The 19828-nt window shown below is 31.5% G+C and overlaps 3 protein-coding genes and 2 non-coding genes across 5 annotated transcripts; 4 read left to right on the top strand and 1 right to left on the bottom strand.

Moving 5' to 3' along the window:
- The first annotated feature begins 808 nt into the window (after nucleotides 1-808).
- Nucleotides 809-2836, top strand: LOC115707552 (profilin-4). The gene is made up of 3 exons (XM_030635561.2): nucleotides 809-1111; nucleotides 1619-1756; nucleotides 2353-2836. Exons 1-3 carry the CDS (start codon nucleotides 989-991, stop codon nucleotides 2485-2487), a joined length of 396 nt encoding a protein of 131 aa, XP_030491421.1. The 5' UTR covers nucleotides 809-988; the 3' UTR covers nucleotides 2488-2836.
- Nucleotides 2837-5442: 2606 nt separating this feature from the next.
- LOC115708518 (small nucleolar RNA snoR135) lies at nucleotides 5443-5587 on the top strand. The gene has a single exon (XR_004010011.2). It is a non-coding gene; the product is annotated as a small nucleolar RNA snoR135 (small nucleolar RNA).
- A 561-nt stretch (nucleotides 5588-6148) lies between these two features.
- Nucleotides 6149-6292, top strand: LOC115708519 (small nucleolar RNA snoR135). The gene has a single exon (XR_004010012.2). It is a non-coding gene; the product is annotated as a small nucleolar RNA snoR135 (small nucleolar RNA).
- A 4865-nt stretch (nucleotides 6293-11157) lies between these two features.
- LOC115707549 (protein OXIDATIVE STRESS 3) lies at nucleotides 11158-12357 on the top strand. The gene is made up of 2 exons (XM_030635557.2): nucleotides 11158-11849; nucleotides 11946-12357. The coding sequence occupies exons 1-2, from the start codon at nucleotides 11524-11526 to the stop codon at nucleotides 12196-12198; spliced, it is 579 nt and encodes a 192-aa protein (XP_030491417.2). The 5' UTR covers nucleotides 11158-11523; the 3' UTR covers nucleotides 12199-12357.
- LOC115707548 (uncharacterized) lies at nucleotides 11422-15198 on the bottom strand. The gene is made up of 3 exons (XM_030635556.2): nucleotides 14928-15198; nucleotides 13022-14763; nucleotides 11422-12883 (listed from the first exon to the last, which is right to left on the bottom strand). The coding sequence occupies exons 1-3, from the start codon at nucleotides 14980-14982 to the stop codon at nucleotides 12752-12754; spliced, it is 1929 nt and encodes a 642-aa protein (XP_030491416.2). The 5' UTR covers nucleotides 14983-15198; the 3' UTR covers nucleotides 11422-12751.
- Nucleotides 15199-19828: the final 4630 nt, after the last annotated feature.

Here is a 19828-nt window from a genome sequence, read left to right as displayed (position 1 = left end):
GATAAGAGATAGAAAGAAAGGAAAAATGAAAAGAATGGTATTTGAATAAATCTAATTAAAAATATTAATATTTAATTATTTAAATTATTATTATTATTTTTAAAAAGAAATTAATTAGAAATTTTATTATGGAGTAAAGGTGGTGTTTTGTAATACTTTTTTAATTAATTTTCTATTTTTAAAATAAAAAAAGTAAAAATATTTTTCAAAAACATGTTCTATAAAACTGTTTTCACTTTTTAATTTTTTAATTGAGAATCAAAATTTTAAAAACAAAAAAAAGTTACTTTCAATATTTTTTTTAAACAGTTTTTTTTCTTAATCAATATTTTGGACTCCGACCAGACCCGAACCCAAATTCCCCCCACGGCCTTGGCACTGTACCCAACCTATGATCTGAATCCGTATCTGAACTCAGACCTAGATCCGACTTAAATAAAATTAAAAAATAAAAATAAACTTTAACAAAACACACTTTTGTTTTTTATTTTTAAAATTGAAAAATAAAAGTAGTTACTGAACGTATTTTTGTTTTTCAAAAATAAAATTTTTAAAAACAAAAATTTAACTTTCATTTTATAATTAAAAAATTAGAAAACAAAAGTGTTACCAAACCGCATTTATTTTTCAAGAGAAAAAGCAATTGGAGACAGATATAGTATAAAGGAAGAGAATCACGTGAGGTCACATGCATAAGCTGAATCTGAACCATGAAGCATCTATTGCCACGTGTCGAATATGTGAATGAAAGGCGAACGTGAACGGCACTCATTGAAAGAAGGTGTAATGAACGGGTGAGATGAGATGATGAGATCACCGACGACAGTAATGATAACGGTCGTCGAATTCCACCAACTAGGCCCCACACCCCACGTTAATTGATTTCCTCCATCTTCCTCTCTTTAAACCCCCCCAAAACAACAAAATTAAATTAACAAATCAACTGTGAGGACTGAGGTGGGGGAGGATTCAATTCAATCGCAAAATAATGTCTTGGCAATCTTACGTCGATGACCATCTCATGTGTGATATCGATGGTCAACATCTCACTGCCGCCGCCATTATCGGCCACGACGGTAGTGTCTGGGCTCAGAGCTCCACCTTTCCTCAGGTTCTTTCTCCATTTTCCTTTGCACTTTTTTTTTCTTCTTTCTAATCGGTTAGTGTTGGATGTGAGTAGTTTCGAATTTCGATTACCAGTAATATGATTGATTGGTTTGGTGAAGTATGGAGTGTATTCGAAATCGCCAACCATAAATTAAATGGATTGTGTCATTTTGTAAACTTATACAATTTTTTTTTATTTCTTTCACTGGATCATTGTTCAATATGATTTTGAAAATTGAAATCGTTATGTTAAGTAGAAATTTTTTTTAAAACATGTATACACTTATATGTGTGTTGTCAGTCCGGAGCATAATTTATTGAATTTAATGGTTTTTGCACCTTTCATTAGTAGTAACGATGGGTGTTTTGGGTGAATATTTATTGGATGGTGAAATTATCTGATCGTGGACATGAGAGTTGAAAAACTCAATTTTACAACCAAGTTGTGATAACTTTATTAATTCAACTCTGATTGATACAGTCAGTGACGAAATTTATTTCCTTTATGCAGTTTAAGCCTGAAGAAATTGCTGCAATCATGAAAGATTTTGATGAACCTGGGTCTCTTGCCCCAACTGGATTGCACCTAGGTGGCATCAAGTACATGGTTATTATGGGTGAACAAGGAGCTGTCATTCGTGGAAAGAAGGTTTGTCCTATTCCTTGGTCTACATCCTACAATCGTTTTCTTTCATTATGTGATACATAACTAATTTTCATATTACATTACATCTGTTTTCTTATGCCTGGTTGAATAGGTATGCTTTAAAGCAGTAATTCGGTCATTGTTTAAAAAAAATTAGCTATTTATATAATAAATTGCTGCTTTACGAGTGACGAGTGTGTGTGCACGTAGATTACAGATCACTTGCTGCTAAAACTACAAACCTATGCCCTCAAAGGAATATAACAGATCTTAATGAGTCCCACTTGTGGACCACTTCATACAAGCGGCTGACCTTTTTTTATTCCGTCTCTTTAGGAGACTACTTAAAATTAAGCACTTCTACAAAACACAAACAGATAGATGCCAGTTGAATAAAGTTTTATTAGCTAACTCTATTTGACATCTGTAGTGAATTATTAGGTCCATTATAACTTATATTCACACTAGCACACCCAACCTGGGAGGAGGGGGGAAGAGAACAGTTTATAATAAGAAGGCCCATTTTTGCCTTGACATTTGATGCTGAGCGTGAACAAGTATGCAATGTGAAGTCTTACTAATGTTGTTTTATGATTCAGGGTGCTGGTGGCATCACTGTGAAGAAAACCGGTGCAGCTATGATTTTTGGCATTTATGATGAACCAATGACTCCAGGACAATGTAATATAATCGTTGAGAGGTTGGGAGATTACCTTATTGATCAGAACCTCTAAATTATCTCAGGCTCGGCAGCTTTCCATGTTTAGATCTTTCTTTGTCATGTTTGTGCTTGCATTGTTTTCCTGCTATGGCCTTGAATTGGTACTGAAGTTGTTCTTGAAATAATCATTTCTGGACCAAAGCAATGATATATTCGTCGTCTTAGGATCGTTCGTCAATTTCTTTAAATTTTCTTATTCTTTGATTTGTGTATCTGTTATTGCTATACAGTTTGCTCCTGTTGAGTATTTGATTAGTTTGCTTTTTTTGTTTTATAATTTTGTAAGTCTTTGAACACTCATGGCATTTGGTATAGTAAGATAAACTATTATTCTTGGGATGATTAAATGAATTTATATTGCATAATTTTGTACTTTTATAGTTGAGGATTTGATAATATTGGTGTCATTGCGATCTCTCTTTAGAGTTAATAAGCCTGAGGGCCTCTAAAATTAATTGGGCAAGAGACCAATCATGGGGTTGCAAGCCATTGTGGGGTAAATCCACCAATGGTTTGCATCATCTTTCCTTAGCTTGCTCACAATCTTGGATGACAGCAATGGTTTCTCCTTCCAGGTAGGAGTGTTCATTGGATCACATCCAATGGATTTGGACCCATCCGATCCAATCCAATTATTTATTGGATATTGGATTTTTCCATCCGATCCAATCCAATTGAATTGAGTCATCCGATCCGATCCGATCCAATGGATCGGATGACTCAATTCAATTGGATTGGAGCTTCATACAAAATAACTCAATTCTGGAAGTAGGGTAAGGAGCTTCATACAAAATAGTGATCCCTCCATGGTTCTGATTGCAATTAGTGCATGTTTTTAATTTTTCCTTTTCAAAAAAGTGCAAGATGTTATGTATATTGTTTATTTAATGGCCCAAATCGGAATAACTAATACAAGTATATTCATAATTTAAAAAATTAATTAAATTTTTCATTCGACCAGGGAAAATGGAGGATTCATACTCTAATTTTTTAAACATAATTTAAGATTATAAACACTAGATCATTTTTTGAAATTTTAATTGAAGAAAGTAAAATGTCACAATTTTGCTTAGAGTTGTTAATCCAATTCAATCCCTACTATTTTGTTCATAGTGCATCTAATTTACATTAAGTGCAGATTTTATACTTTAGATCTCATCAAATCCGCGCAATAGCTCAAATTTAATTCAATCAAATCTGCAAAAGTGTGAATTGAATCAGTTATTTTAAATTTGTTACTTTTTAATATTCAATTATTTAATAGAGGTATTCATTAAACAATTAACTCAGATCTAATCTAATTCAATCCACAAAATACAGATATCCATACCTATGAGAAATGGATTGGATTGGAATGTCTAAACTTTGTACTTGTGCAGATTAAATGTAGATTCACATGTAATAGTAATCGACCTAATCCAATCCATACAGATTGATATATATATATATATTAAAAAATTATATATAATTAACATTTCAATGTAAATAATAGTAATTTTAAAATCTAATAATTTATTTAATTTTGTTGTTAGTTATGCTGAAAAAATATTTAAAAAAAAAAAATTATTACGTAATTTCATATAAAAAAATAACTAATTCGATCTGCACTTTTATAGATTGGATTGGATTTGAGTTACTATACCGATTGAATTAAATCCCAAATATTAAATTCACACTTAATGCGGATCAAATACATTATGAGTAAAATAATGCGGATTGGATTAGATGAACACCCTTATATTTAATATTTATTAAAAAAAATTCACATAAATAACAACAAAACAAAACAAATTATTGTTCTTTTATGTTTCCACCAATAAATTAAAATAAATAAAATAATTAATTCAACTAAAAAAGATGTTGTGTTGAAAGAAATGATTAATTTTGTTTTAAATTATATTTTTCATATATATAATAATAGAATACAAATTTAATCATAAATTATTATTTTTTTGTATTAAAATATTAATTGTATATATAAATTTTTTAAACATGCATAAATATGTGTGGATTAAATCATTTACTTTTACATATCAATTAATATTCAATTCACACAAGTATAGATTTTAAATTTTCTAATTCAATTAAATTTGTACACATTTAATAAAGGGGTAAGTTGAAAAATATCCCTTTTATTAATCAATTAATCAAATTTACCTCTAATTTTATATTTATTTGAGACATACCTCTTTTTTTATGTATTGTACCCAAAATACCCTGACATAAGAGAGTCACATGGAGAGTATCTCGAAGTGACATGGGCAAAATTGGTACAATGTTTAATAAAAGAGATAAAAATGATAGACTTTGAAAAAGAAGGTAAAAATAAGAGGACAATATAAAAAGGGTATAGAGTTTAATTTCCTCTTTAATAAATTGTATTGGATTAAATTGAATGAGGTATTTGATGAACACCCTACGAATTTAGTGACCCAAAAAGTCCATAATATTAGTTTGGGCTTTTTACACCACACACTGAAATTTCTTATTTTTTTTACTTTTTTACTGTGAGACAGAATTTTTTTAAAAAATACTGTATAAGTTTTGTACTATGTATTGTATTAAGTTTTCACAGTTATTCTACTCTTATTTTTTTGTTGTTCCACTGTTATTTTAATTGTTCTGTTTTGTTGTTTTACGGTTATTTTATAAAAGAAATAGTATTTTTGTAAAAAATTCGGTGTGATAGTAAAATTGTAAATTTTTGCCAAAAATCCAATATTTTTATAAAAACCCCTATTTTCTGTCAATGGGAGGATCAATAAAAAGACTTTTGAATTTAATGGGCTGAGGAAGGCCCAATCATTATGGCTTTGTGAAAACCCTAACCTTCTTTCATCTGCAGTGCTTTTATATAAACTCCCACAACCTAACGAGACTGTCAGAATCGTAATCTTCATCTCTGCTCTTTCGTTGTTGTGTATAAGCTTTTCTTCATACGCTATTTCATTTTTTTTCTTTATTTATTAAAGCAGGAATTGTGTGTATCGGCGTTGTGCTAAATTCAGTGCACACTTTCCGAAAGAGTTTCCTGCAAAATTAATTTGGGGAAAGTGGGCAGTTGTGTTTCATGTTCTTTTGGTTGAAATTCAACAATCATTTTCCCCATATCCCATTTTCAATGATTATCTTTTTTCGCTATATATGAATGGATTGTATATTTTTCTCATTTTTTTATTGTCTATTTTGCAAAATGTTTTATGTTGTTTTGACTGATGATCATTTGCCAGAAGACTTTTTAATGAGAAATGGTTTCAGGTCTATGCTTTCATGAAAAGATTTATTCTTGTCCTTTTATTTATATTGTCTGTCAAGATAATAGTGTCGTGAATGCATTTTTGATTTGAGTCATCATATTTGGTTGAAGAGAGTGTTTATGGTTAAATGTTAATCATTAAGATTAGGTTTTCTTATACTATTGTTTAATTTCTTGTTTTTTAGATGCTAAGCAAGCAATTTGGGCGATTGTGGATGAGCATAAATGATAGAAAATAAGTTGGTAGTTAATCAGTGTTCAATTTTCAACTACAATGAGTAATGAAATAACTTCCACAACCTGTTGAGACTGTCAGATCCACAATCTTTATCTGTTCGTTTGTGTCCATTAGTGTAGAAGTTTTTGTTGTATAATGTTTACTATTTCTCTTTTCTTCTTTTTTATTGATTAATAAATTAAAGCAGGAATTGTTTGTATCGGTGTTGTGCTAAACTCTGTGCATATTTTCCGAAAGAGTTCACTGCAAAATTAATTTGGAGAAAGTGGGCAGTTGTGTTTTATTTTCTTTCGTTGAAATTCAACAATCATTTTCCCCATATTTTAATTTAAATAATTTTTTTGGATTCTATATTTTCTTCATTATGATTGTCTATTTATCAAAATGTTTCGTTTTTCTGAGCTAACTCGAAATGTTTTACTTCTTTTTTGAAGTATGGTCTCTTGACTGATGATCATATGCTACACTTTTATGCTTTCGTGAAACAGTTCCTGCTGATCTTTATACTTACCATTGAGAGACAACAATGTCGTTTATGCATTTTTGATAATTTCCACCCTTGCAAAATAGGGTAGAAGATTGATAGTGGGTTGGGAAAACATGACACAAGTCACATCAGAACTAGATATTGAAGGAATTGGTGTAATGGAAAAGTAGAATCTACATTAAATTATGAGGACATTATAAATTGGAGGGGAAATAACCAGATTATATCCAATATTGAATCCGGTTTATAAGTGAGAATTGAAGGAAAGATGATGATAATAACCTACCTAGGAGGCTAGAAAATTATGAGTACTCAAGCTTTGTGTTTGTAGGCCTCTAGGCTATATTAAAAGATAAGATATAGTCACTTTCTTCTGAGTATTTTACAAGAGACTAGTCACTTTTTCTTTTTATGTATTCTAATGAAAGTATAATATACGTGACAATGCGATCATAGGTATGAAGAGAAATTACTTGGCGAATGGCAATAAAGTGGGAATTAAGCTTGATATGGCAAAAGACTATGACTGAGTTGAGTGGTCCTTTCTTGAACAAGTCATGCTCAAGCTCGGACATAGGCAGCAGTGGGTTTCTAAGATCATGCATTGTATTTCTACGGTGCAGTATTCCTTCTTGGTTAATGGAGAGATCCATGGCAATGTGGTTCCACGACGAGGCTTGAGACAAGGGGACCCTCTATCCCCTTCTCTATTCCTCTTTTGTGCTGAAGCCTTTTTCGGACTAATTAAGAATGCAGAAAATAATGGGAGGCTGAATGGAATCAACTTCGGCAACAGCGGTCTCTCAGTCTCCCACCTATTCTTCGCTGACGACAGCCTCGTTTTTTGTGAGGCTAACAAGGGAGAGTGTGCCCATTTTAAAGAGCTTATAGAGTTGTATTCAAAGGCGTCGGGTCAACTCATCAATTTTCATAAGTCAGAGGTCTGCTTCGGCAAGTCGGTGAGTCAAGCAACTAAAAGCTCACTGACAGAGCTCCTTGGAGTCAAGATGGTCGAAAGTTTTGGTATGTATCTTGGCCTCCCTGCCTCCATCAGTAGAAACAAGAAAGGTGTTTTTCATGTCATCAAAGATCGGGTTTGGAAGAAACTCAGAGGTTGGAAGGCGCACATGTTTTTAGCGGCTGGACGGGAAACTCTTATTAAAGCTGTTGCACAGGCAATCCCGTCATATACTATGTGTTGCTTTAGACTTCCCAAGAACATAATACACAAAATCCATAGTATGTTTGCAAGGTTTTGGTGGGGCTCTACGGAAAAGAAGAAGAAGATCCATTGGTGTAAATGGGACAAGTTATGCCTTCCGAAAGAGCGGGGGGGCCTTGGTTTTAGGAACTTGGAACTTTTCAATCAAGCGCTCCTCGCAAAACAAGTTTGGAGAATGTTGCGAAACCCCACTTCCCTTTGTGGGCAAGTCCTCAAAGCCTGCTACTTCCCTAACAATGACCTCCTTTCTGCGGATTGCGGTCGAAAGGCTTCAACAATTTGGCGAAGTCTTATCTGGGGAAAGGAGATAATCAAGAAGGGTTCTAGGTGGAGGATTGGTGATGGAGAGGAAGTAAGAGTCCTTGAAGATCCCTGGTTACCAAGACCGAGAAGTTTCAAAGTGTTTGATAAGCCCCACCTTCCTCCTGATCTGCGTGTTTCAGAATTGAAGCTGGGTTCTGGCCTTTGGAATGAAGAATTTATAAGAAACATTTTCAATAATGATGATGCTAACCTAGTTCTTCAAATCCCTTGTGGAGACAGCCCTATGCCTGACCGTATTCTTTGGCACTATTTTAGGAATGGTGAATACAATGTTAGAAGTGGCTACAAGCTGGCAATTGAAGAGAAGATCATTGCAGAGTCATCCAACATGGCAGCCACAGAACTTTGGTGGTCATCCCTATGGAAGTTGAAAGTGCCCCCAAAAATTAAGATGTTCTTATGGAAAGCTTGTCACAATAGCTTCCAACGAATAACGCTCTTTCGTATAGGGGGTTGAAAATTAACAAACACTGTAACAGATGCAAGAGGGGAAAAATAGAAGACACAACTCACTCGATTTGGGGCTGCCATTCCATTGCTAACTATTGGAAGACGGCTGGCATGTGGCATCTTCTGAAGAAAGATACCGAGGAGGATCCCATCTCCCTATTGACCCGTATCCAGAAGGACCACCAACCCGTGTTTACCATGTTTGTGATTCTCTCCTGGACACTGTGGTATCTTAGAAACTCATTAAATCATGGTCATGTCATCCCTTCTCCGTCAGCTCTTGTTGAATGGTGCCTAGACTTTACTCATGAGCTTAAGATTGAGACAACCCTCCATACATGCCCGAGCCAAGACAGAAGTGTTAAATGGACCCCTCCCCCTCCAAACTTTCTTAAGATCAATGTAGATGCTAGTGTAATCGGCAAGGATCCTGGAGTAGGAGTTGGGATTGCTATTCGCGACTCCAATGGCAGCATTGTTGTGGCGGCTCGCCAATTTTTTCCGATCTCCTCTTCTCCTCTAGGGGCTGAACTTCTAGCGATGAAGACTGGGATCAAGCTGGCCTTGGAGTCGGGTTTCTCTAACTGTCTCTTGGAATCAGATTGTAGACAAGCAATTAACATGGTGAATAGCAAGGATGCTCATTGCTCTGACCTTGACCCTTTAGTAGCAGATGTTAGTGTATTGTCTTCTATTTCTGGTTGTGTGAATTTATGTTTTGCTGTTAGGGAAACTAACAAAGTGGCACATGTTCTAGCTAAATCAGCTTTAAAGTCTAAAGCTAATGCTATTTGGAAGAGGTTTTGTCCCTCTGAGGTAAGGGCAGCGGTGTGTGCTGACCTTCCCAATCCTGTTTGAGTTTTGCTCTGTTAATGAAATCTTTATTTAAAAAAAAAAAAAGGTAAAATTTAAATGATAAAATATGTGTTGCAATTTTTATGCATAAGTTATTTGTGTTTTGATGAATAACCAACTAGCTGAGTCCCTTCAGTATATAACTTGAACCTAGTGCTTAACTTATATGTTATTATCACAGTTCACACACTATAAGACTAGAGCATAGTCTTTGACGCCATGGTTGTTGGTACATCACTTAAGCACCATTTGTTGGAGAATTGCTCGAGCACCTCCTTGACATTTATCGCGAGGGCAAGACTTAGATTTGAGTTAAGGTGGGCCAGGCATGCACCAAGGCCTACCAGAGGCTCTAAAGTTCAATAATTCTTTTTAATCCAAATTTTTGAACATCAAAATAAAAGACCAATTTTTAAGGTTGAAAAAATCCTTTATAAAATGACAAAGAAAAGAGAATTCTAATAAAAGGCACCAATATTATTTAGCAATTTATTTAATTAAGTATTAAGCTTTATATAGTTTAATATAATAATTTTTAAGAAATATTATTAATTAGTTGTAAGATATACGTACACATGCCCAATAGTAAGATTGTTCATTTTTTAATAAAAAATAAAACATATTTACATTATATTTCAGAGGCCGAAAATTAAACCAAGTCCCAAATGATTTAAGAGATGGTATAAAATATATTGTATACTAATTTTAAATTAACAAGTATGGATGTAGAAATTATAAGTTTTGAGAAAGAATTAGGTGGTAAAGCCAATGAATAATAAGTAGTAAGTAACAAGTTTATTGTTTTTCAATAAACAAATTTATTGAGAATTCGAACTTGAAAATTTTCTTGTTAAAAAAAGTGTCCAGTGAAACATAACTATGTTTATGACTGACAACTCATTTCTATCACTAATCAACTTTTACGAAATAAATAATGATTAGGGATACCAAACATATGAAGATAATAATATTTAAGATTAGGGATCTTATCTTAGCCAATATAACTAATGAGATAACAATAAAATAATTGTTTATTACACAAGCTAGCTAGGTAGCTTCTCTACCGTGTTTCCACCGACTATTTCGATCTGATGATTCTGCCCATACCACAGGACCAGATGTAGATTTTAATTAATTTAATTAATTAATTAATTAAATGTTGGGTATATATTAATTTCTATATTTACAAGTGTTGACCAAACTAAAAACAATAGTGTGTGTCGGCCCAATTAGATTGGTTTCGGTTGTTGTGGTATTTTATAATTTGCTCCTTAAGCATGTTTCATCACCTCACCACCATATAATCTCTTTACAGAGACTTTATACCAATAAAAGAAAAAAAATAAGAAGTTGACATCTGCTAACCATTAATATGAGAATTAGTTAATAAAATTATATATATAATTTTTAAAACTTGAAAAATTAGATTTTGAGCAAATGTTTATGCTGACTTAGTGACTTGTACTAGAGAGCGTTTTGATTATTAGAGAAGAAGGCAATGTTGGAAGAATTCCAACGTGGGTTAGGGGGGTTGGTTCATCTAGAAGAATTTTATTTTTTGAGGTTTGAGTTTGACCCACTCACTATGAATTTGTGAATCATGCAAATAATTTGTATATAAAATTAGTATGTGGTCAATTTCGGTATAGATAGTGACTCATATATTTAATGTGGATAAGTGACTCGATGGCTTTTATAGATAAAGAGCTTATCTTCTTTTATTAGTTACACATTAAGAAAGGTCAACAAATTCAAACCATGTGAGAAGATAACTAGGAATCTTAAGATAAGGCAATGCATGATAAATGGAGAATAAAAGAAAAAGAATAAATTAAAAACAAAACAAAGGACATTACTTGGACCATAATGAAGTGCATCAATTTCTCATACTACCAATGGTTTAGGTGTTTAAACACATTACAAGTGTTTACTTTACTTTAAAAAAATAAGACTTTCATGCCTTTGTCTGTCAATTACATGTTGTTGTTTTTGGGAGGCAACCATTATCATCCATTCAATAAAACCAACCTTTTTTTTTATTAATATTTATTTATATAAACGTTTCCACACACTTAAACACATATATATATCCCAAGTTCTCATCTTTGGATATATATAGGTTTTTTAGAACAATATCTGCAACCACTCCCTTGTTGTTCTTCTCCTTTGATTACTTTCTCCTCCTTATCTTGTTTTTTTGCTGTGATCTGCTTATCAATGGCTGCCTGTGAAGAACAGATGCTACAACAAAGTCCATTCTCTATAGGTTTGTATGGTGATTATGGGAAAAAGAGTAGATGGATTAGCATGGAAGGTGATGATAATAATAATCATGTTCATGATGATGATGCCTACAATTCAACATCATCTGCATCATCATCCTCCATTGGGAATTCTACCTCCTCAAACAGATCATCATTATCATCTTCATCAGATTTGGTAGATGATGCATCTTCATCCCCTTCATCATCTGGTTCTTCATCCCATGATCATAATGGACCTTTGTATGAATTGTCAGAACTCATGTCCCAACTACCCATCAAGTAAGTTTTTCACATCTGAGATTTGTTCAAGTACATTTTTTATACTAATCCTTTTTTGAATCTATGCTAATGTGTTTTTCTTGTTCAAATTCTCAGGAGAGGTCTTTCCAAGTTTTTCCAAGGCAAATCACAGTCATTCACATCTCTATCAAAAGTGTTGAGTATAGAAGATCTTGCTAAGAAGGAAAATCCTTACAATATCAGAAGAAAAATGAAGGCATGTAAGAGTTATGCTGGTGGTTTAGATACCACCAAATTATATACCCTTCCCAAGGCCACCATTTCTAAGAAGGTCTCAAGAGGTTCTTCATCATTATCTTTTTCTTTCACAAATAGAAGATCTGCCTAGTTTTTCATGTAACAAACAATATCCTCCCTTCCATTTCATGTACAAAAGTACTTCTGATGTATCTTTATTTTTTTAATGACATTATTCATGCAAACCTTCGTCTTTTGATATGTACACATCTTCGACTATAAATGCCAATTAGAAAAATTTGTTTGCCAAGATTCAAATGTCTTCTGTTTCAATCATGTTGGTGATAATAGATTGATCAATGTTGACATTTTTATCCAATTTTGTGATCTTTCATAGTTCAAAATTGCAACCTCAAAAGAAAATTTTAACATTTTTCTTATTCCACTACTGCCAAAAAGAAGATGAGATAACCTTCATATTGGTAGTGAAAAAGCAACATAAAGGTTGGGCAAAAAAGATGATAAGAAGGTTGAATATGATAGATTTGATAAGGGAGGGAATAGAGGTAAAACTAGTTCTTACAGATTAAGAGCTCTTTTATTCCTAAAGTTAAGGTCACAACAATACTAAAAACAACAAAGGCTGCTGTTTTCAATTGAAGCAAGTCAAAAAATTAGACATAGCCAACCAATTATAACATTTGCTATGGAGACAATACTGCCCTACTGCGGATTCTGCTTGATCGCCTAACTGGAGTTGCTTTAGCTTCTCCTTTTCTGCTGCTTGATCGCTTTGCTGTTGTTGGAGTCATCATCTCATTATTTGACTCACCATCCTGTATTTGATACAAATATACACACAAATTATATCAACAATCATAAATTAATTGTAACAAATATTAAAGGTAGTGGTTTAAAATCTAAGAACTATATTGGAAAGATGAAAAAAGATTAGATTTTGGGAGAAAACTTACATCTTTCTTATTCCCAGCATAGCTTCCTTGTGAAGGGGAATCATCCGTGACAGAAAACTCAGAGTGAGCAGGTTGGGATTGAATAGAAACTGAATGAGATTTATCACCAAGGTTCTCTGTAGAAAATGAAAAATTGCTTTCTTCAACTTCTGTTCTCCTGTTTTTGACACCAGAGTTCCTAATATCTCTAACCACAAACTCGCCAAGAAATTCAACTGATGGGGCGTGGGGTTGGGTATGATCTCTAAGAGAGACAATTTCATCAATGAGCTCATCTTTCTTACTGGGAATTTCTTCTTTGCATTTCTCTATTTTCCAAGATTCAAAATAAGGCTTTGAGGGTAAAGGATTAGAATCACCTGTAATGATCTCTTCTTCCTTTACTTGAAGAGGTTCAGTGCAAGGGTTTGCTCTCAACCGGAACCTCAAAAACAAAGTTGCGATAATCGTTGAAAGTATCAAACCCGCAACAAGAATTTTGAATGAGAATTTAGTTTCCATTTGCTTCAGATTCTCATCGTTTAACTTGGTATCAGTATCCATATTCTCTGACAAAACAACTTCCTCAGTAATGCTTCCAGTTACATCCTCATCTTGGCTTACTTCAATGTCATTTTGCTCTTCAGAGAAAGTCAGTAGCTGGTAATCTTCAGTGGGTTCAAGAAGATCCATAGAGAACTCATCCATGTTATCTTCAACAATGGACTTATTTTCACCTTCAGCAACTTCCACAGCAGCAGCATCATCTTCGTTCACTTCATCAGTACTTTCAATTTCATCAAATTCAATATCTTCATCAACATCTACATTTCCCTCTTCCTCCACATTAGAATCAACTGCATTCTTAAACCAGATAGCTTCAACCATGTTTTCTTCCTCTAACCCTCTATCAAAATCACTCTTCTTTAATTCTATAGGATCCCCATTTTGTGAAATTGTATGATTCTGCATATTGCAGTAACCACTCAAAGTGCTCTCATCAAACCTCAAACTAGACATAGACGTCGAAGAATTCATGGAAGATATAAACATGGTAGAGAGAACTAAAACAGCCAACAAAAATAAAGATTTGAATAGACCTTTAAAGTTACAACCTATATCTTCCTCTTCCTCTTTTTCCTCCACAATTTCGTCTTCATCTCTTTCCTCGGATTCACCAATAGCTCCCTCAACTACATCATCTTCTTTCTTTTGAATTATTGAAGATGATGGTGAAGAAGAAGAAGAACTGCCACCGGACTCGGAAGCAGCCTCTTCCTCATGGCTGGCATTCAGAGAATCAAGCGAACCACTTCTACTAGTTAACCCCTCTTCTTTGGCCTCTCCATCTTCAATTTCTCTCCCATGAAAGATCACACGGCAATGTCGCCTATTAGGCTTGTAGCGGAGAAATTGAGGCCTCGGAGAAAGATAATTGGTTAAAGGATCATAAGGCGGAGAAGAAGCCAGATCAGCAGATACTACAAGAGCATCTTCATTCTCCTCCTCCTCACCACCACCATTCGATTGTGACAAAGACTCATCAGAGTTATCAAGAATTGATATCTTTTCGAATTTAGTCTCAAACGAAGAAGATGGTTCGGAAGCCTCGTTCCTGTCTCCTAAGATCTTCTTTCTAGGAAAATTTGCCTTGGAAGCTGCTGAAATAGTTGTGGACATGTAATGCTTTGGCATTGGTTTTGGATTGTTCTGCAAATTGGGACTTGTTTGCTGATGATACTTTGGTTCATTTTCATCTACATCTATTTAAGAAAAGAAAAAAAAAACATATTGTTAGTTGTTTCCATTAGACAGAGTGTATTTTATGAGACTAAAAAAATCTCGTTTGGTTGCAAGTTATCTATATAAACTTTAGCCAAACCAAATAAGAACAGAAAAAAGTAGAGTGGGTGGAAAGAAAAGTTACCTTTTGAGGGCTTGATGGACGGTGAAGAAGAAAGTCGGTGATGAAAATCGTTCATTTCGTCTTTTAACCTTTTTTCGCAGATCAGAAATGAAATTGCTTAATGTTTTTTTGAAAAAGTTTGGGAGTCAGAATTGAGCGAAATACTTTTGGGATGAACTTTGAAACGCAAAGCTGACCGTTGGGGGCTAAATAATTATTTGAATTTTCATATTTTATGACCGTTGGGGGATTGCCTACCTACATCACCAACGGTATAATTTGACATTAAGAATCTCAGATATTTGGGCATTTCATAAAAATAAAGGGCATTTTACAAAAATACTGAATTTGGGGTAATACTTTTCAATTTTACTGCCACACGGCAGAATTAACATTTATACTGTACTATTTTTTTTTTTCTTTTATACTGTCAATACCAAAACAAAAGTATGAGGCCTCCATCTTTGACAATCACAGACATAACCACCACACAACCGGAAAATAACCATTAATTCCGACAAGATTAAACAAAAGCAGTAAAATCGACGTCAATAAATAATCATGGCAAAACAACGGTAAAACAACACTAACACAATCAAACAAAACAAAAGAAAAAAATGATTAAAAAAAACAAACAATCTCCTGCACAACCTCAACACCAGATGCAAAATCAACTATATTTGCAAGTCTATTCCTAGAAAATTATAATAAAAAAAACTACTAAAACAACACTGAAACAACACAAAAATAAATTAAGCAAATATAACTACTTAGAAAAATATAAAAGAAACACACACCTCAAAACTCTCTTGTGAGTGAGCTCGTCAAATATATTTATAGGAGAACCAAAAGAAAAAAACCACAAAAATAGCCAAAGAGAACGAAGAATAAATGTATTTATAGCCTCCATCTTCCACACTCACAGACATAACCATCACAACAACACGAGAACACCCAGAAAATACCTATTAATTCCAGCGAGATGGAGCAAGAGAAAGGTGTTGAAATCGGCATCAAATAAATAAATCATGAAAAACAACAGTAAAACAATACCAAAACAATACTAAAACAAATAAAACAATAAAAGAAAAAAATGATCAAAAATTAACTATGCTGTGCACATCCTCAATACTAAATGCACTATATTTGCAAGAAAAGTTCTAGAAAATTAGAACAAAAAAATAAAACCACACTAACTCTTATATTTTCAAAAAAAAAAACATAACTAAGAACTTCAAAAAATTAAAAAAAAAAAAAAAAAAGGAAGAAGAAAAGAAAAGAAGATGAAGAAGAAGAACTGAACATGAAAAAAAAATAAAAATCATGAAAAACAACAGTAGAACAATACTAAAACAACGGTAGAGATGAAGAAAAAAAAACTTGAAGAAGAAGATGAATATTAGAACATGGGGGTGAGATTTATGTGAAAAGCTAGAAGATAAAGATGATGAAGAAGATGAATCGTGAGAAATGGGAGTGGGATTTTTAAATCTATTTAAATAAAAGAAAAAGAGTGAGACATGGGGTGTGATTTTTAAATTTATTTAAATAAAAGAAAAAGTAAAACATGTCACTTTTATGACACATCTCATCAACCTTTTCATCAAAATAATAATTATTAAATTATCTCAAAAAATAATAATTATTAAATATTAAAAATAATAAATAATAACTTTTACATCCATTAAAATAAAAAATTAAATAAATAACTTGAGCCCAAGTCCCAATAAATCAAAAAAAAAAACAAAACAATAACATAAAATTGTTGGCAGTACACTGCCGGAAAAAAAAAAAAAACAGTATAAAAGTTAATTTCGAAAAAAAAAAAACAGTATAAAAGTTAATTTGAGCGTGTAATAGTATAAAAGAAATAAATTGGGAAAAAACAGTAATTTGTGTAAATTTCCCAAAATAAAAAATAAATAAAATCTTCAGATCTTGGATCTGAAAATAGGGGTAAGTTGAGAAATGTCTCTTTTATTAATCAATTAACTAAATTTGCCTCTAATTTTATATTTATTTGAAACATACCTCTTTTTATATGTATTGTACCCAAAATACTCTGACATAAAAGAGTCACATGGAGAGTATCTTGAAGTGACAGGGGAAAAATTGGTACAATATTTAAAAAAAAGGTAAAAATGATAGATTTTAAAAAAGAAGGTAAAAATAAAAGAGGACAATATAAAAAGGGTATAGAGTGTAATTTCCTCCTGAAAATAAGTGAAGTGAGGCCCATGAATACTTGTTTATGGCTCAACATTTTTTGTTTGGGTCCAGAAGAAAAGAGGAGAAAAGAAAAGATAAAACACAACACAAATTTAGGTGTGACAGTCACCAAATTTTATCATGGAAAACTTGAAAAAATACTGAAATTTGAATTAACTTTTATAAAAAGTACTGACACACAATTTTTTTTCTTCAAAAATACTATATTTTATAAAACAATAGTAAAACACAAAATAGAATAACTAAAAACAACACTTGAACAATTAAAAAACAACTGTAAAATAACAGTGAAAAATTTAACACAGTACACGGTATAAAACTTACTCAGTATGTTGCGTAAATAACCATTTTATCTTCAACTAATCAGTATGAAAAACGATTAAATTAATACTTTAAATATATTGAAAAAATTACAACCAAATGTTTTTTGAAAAATTACATAAAAAATGTCAACACGAATTTTTTTTTTTATTTTCACGCTTCAATTTTATTTTTAATTTACAAAAATACCTTTTGGTAAAATTAATAATTATTTTTTGTTATTTTATAGTTAATTTATAATTGTCGTTAGATTGATTTTTCGTTGTTTTATAGTTATTTTCTCACTTTTTGCTCAGAAAAATGTATTTTTTGTAATTTTAAAATTTTGCCAGTGTATTGCTGTAAATAAAACCATTAGATCACCGTAAAATTATAAATAAAATATAAAAAATATAGTATTTTTGAAAATTGTCCAAATAATTTTCTATTCATATTACTTAATATGTTTTGGGATAATTAGATAAGGCTCTATTCTTTTTTAAAAGAAATTACATTTTTTAAATTTAAATAAACTTTTTATATTTTTACAGTTTTTTATAAAAACAACACAAAAACAACAAGAAAACTATATTAAAATAACATAAAAAAAAATAACAAAAAAATTAACAATAAATTAACAAGAGTACAAAATAAAAAGACCGTGTTTTCTGTAAATAAAATTAAAAAAATCGTAAAAAATATTTAAAATTCTGTAAAATAGTATTTTTATAATTTTTTTTTTATTTGTATGTATTTATGAAATAATCGCATATATTTTAACCGTCTCCTATTTTCATACCAAACAGATGATTCATAAGGATGGGCTTCCTTTCCATAAAAAAAAAAGGATGGGCTTCGTGTTGTCCAATAACTATGGGCTTTTAATTTTGGTGCCAACAAATCGGGGTAATTTGAAAAATACCCTTTTTATTAATCAATTAATCAAATTTGCCTCTAATTTTATATTTATTTGAAACATACATCTTTTTATATGTATTGTACCCAAAATACCCTGATATAAGAGAGTCACATAGAGAGTATCTTGAAGTGACAGGGGCAAAATTGGTACAATATTTAAAAAAAAAAGGTAAAAATGATAGACTTTAAAAACGAGGGTAAAAATAAAAGAGAACAATATAAAAATGGTATAGAGTGTAATTTCCCCCAACAAATCAGCCATAAACTATCATAGATTCATAGACTCGAGAAAGAAAATGAAATTTTGTCAAAAAGCAAATTAATTAATTTTGGTGCCAACATTTATTTTTTAATAAAAAAATATTTAACTTGTTTATTTTTATAAAACTGTTTAATTAATTTTACGAAATTATTTATTTTGAGTTTTAATAAATATATTTTATTATTTAATGATTAAAATGTATAGTTCAATGTAATAAGTTTTCAAAATATATAAGTTTTTTAAATAATTTTTTTTTGTATATTTTTTATAATTATGTTGTTTTTGTTGTACATTTATGGAAAAAAAAAACTCTTAATTTATTTGTAGTGTTACTTACTAGGAGGTGAGTTGTTATTATAATTGTAGAAATCTAGTAACCTCTCTACCTTAATTGTAGCATATTTCTCTTAGGTATCATTTGGTTAGGAGGAATGAAAGTATATGAATAAAAATCAAAATAGAAATACGAATAATAATAAAATAAAATTTTAAATGCATAAAAAAAATTAATTAAAAATTATTAAATTTTTTCTCTTGTTACATTAGAATAGTATTTCCTTCTTTTTTTAAAAAAAAATGGAATAGTCATCATTCTACCAAAATAGTAGAAAGAGCATTTCAATATCATTCTAATACTTTAAAATGTAATCAAACAAATTAATGGAATAAAAATTATTTTCTTTCTATTCTATTTAATTTCATTACCTCTAACCACCTGAAATTTCTAGTGTAATCATATTTGTATCTCATATAATTAATAATGGGGTAAATACCATTTTGGACCCTCTGTTTTACAAAAGTTACCAATTGGACCCTGTGTTTTGTTAAATGACAAAATAGACCCTGTATTTTCTAAAATAGTACAAATAGGACCCTGAATTGATTTTTTATCAAAATAAAGTTTAATTATAATCTGATCTAAAAGTGCTATGACAAAACTGTTTACATTTTTTGTATCTGTTCGTATTAAGCATTGTCTTCAAGTTGGTTGTATTAAAAAAAAAAGTTGTCAAAAATTAAGCTCAGAGTCCTATTTTTACTATTTTAGAAAATACAGGGTCCATTTTATCATTTAACAAAACACAGGGTCTAATCTGTAACTTTCATTGAGCTCATTGTCACTTTTTCATCATATAATTTACTTTTTTAATTTGGTATAAGAGCCAACACCTTTCATATATCTTAAGAGGAAATATAGCGAGAAGTGTGACCA

Source organism: Cannabis sativa, chromosome 1 (assembly GCF_029168945.1).
Source record: "Cannabis sativa cultivar Pink pepper isolate KNU-18-1 chromosome 1, ASM2916894v1, whole genome shotgun sequence".
Classification (NCBI taxonomy): Eukaryota; Viridiplantae; Streptophyta; class Magnoliopsida; order Rosales; family Cannabaceae; genus Cannabis; species Cannabis sativa.
This window is presented reverse-complemented; position numbering and strand designations above follow the sequence as displayed.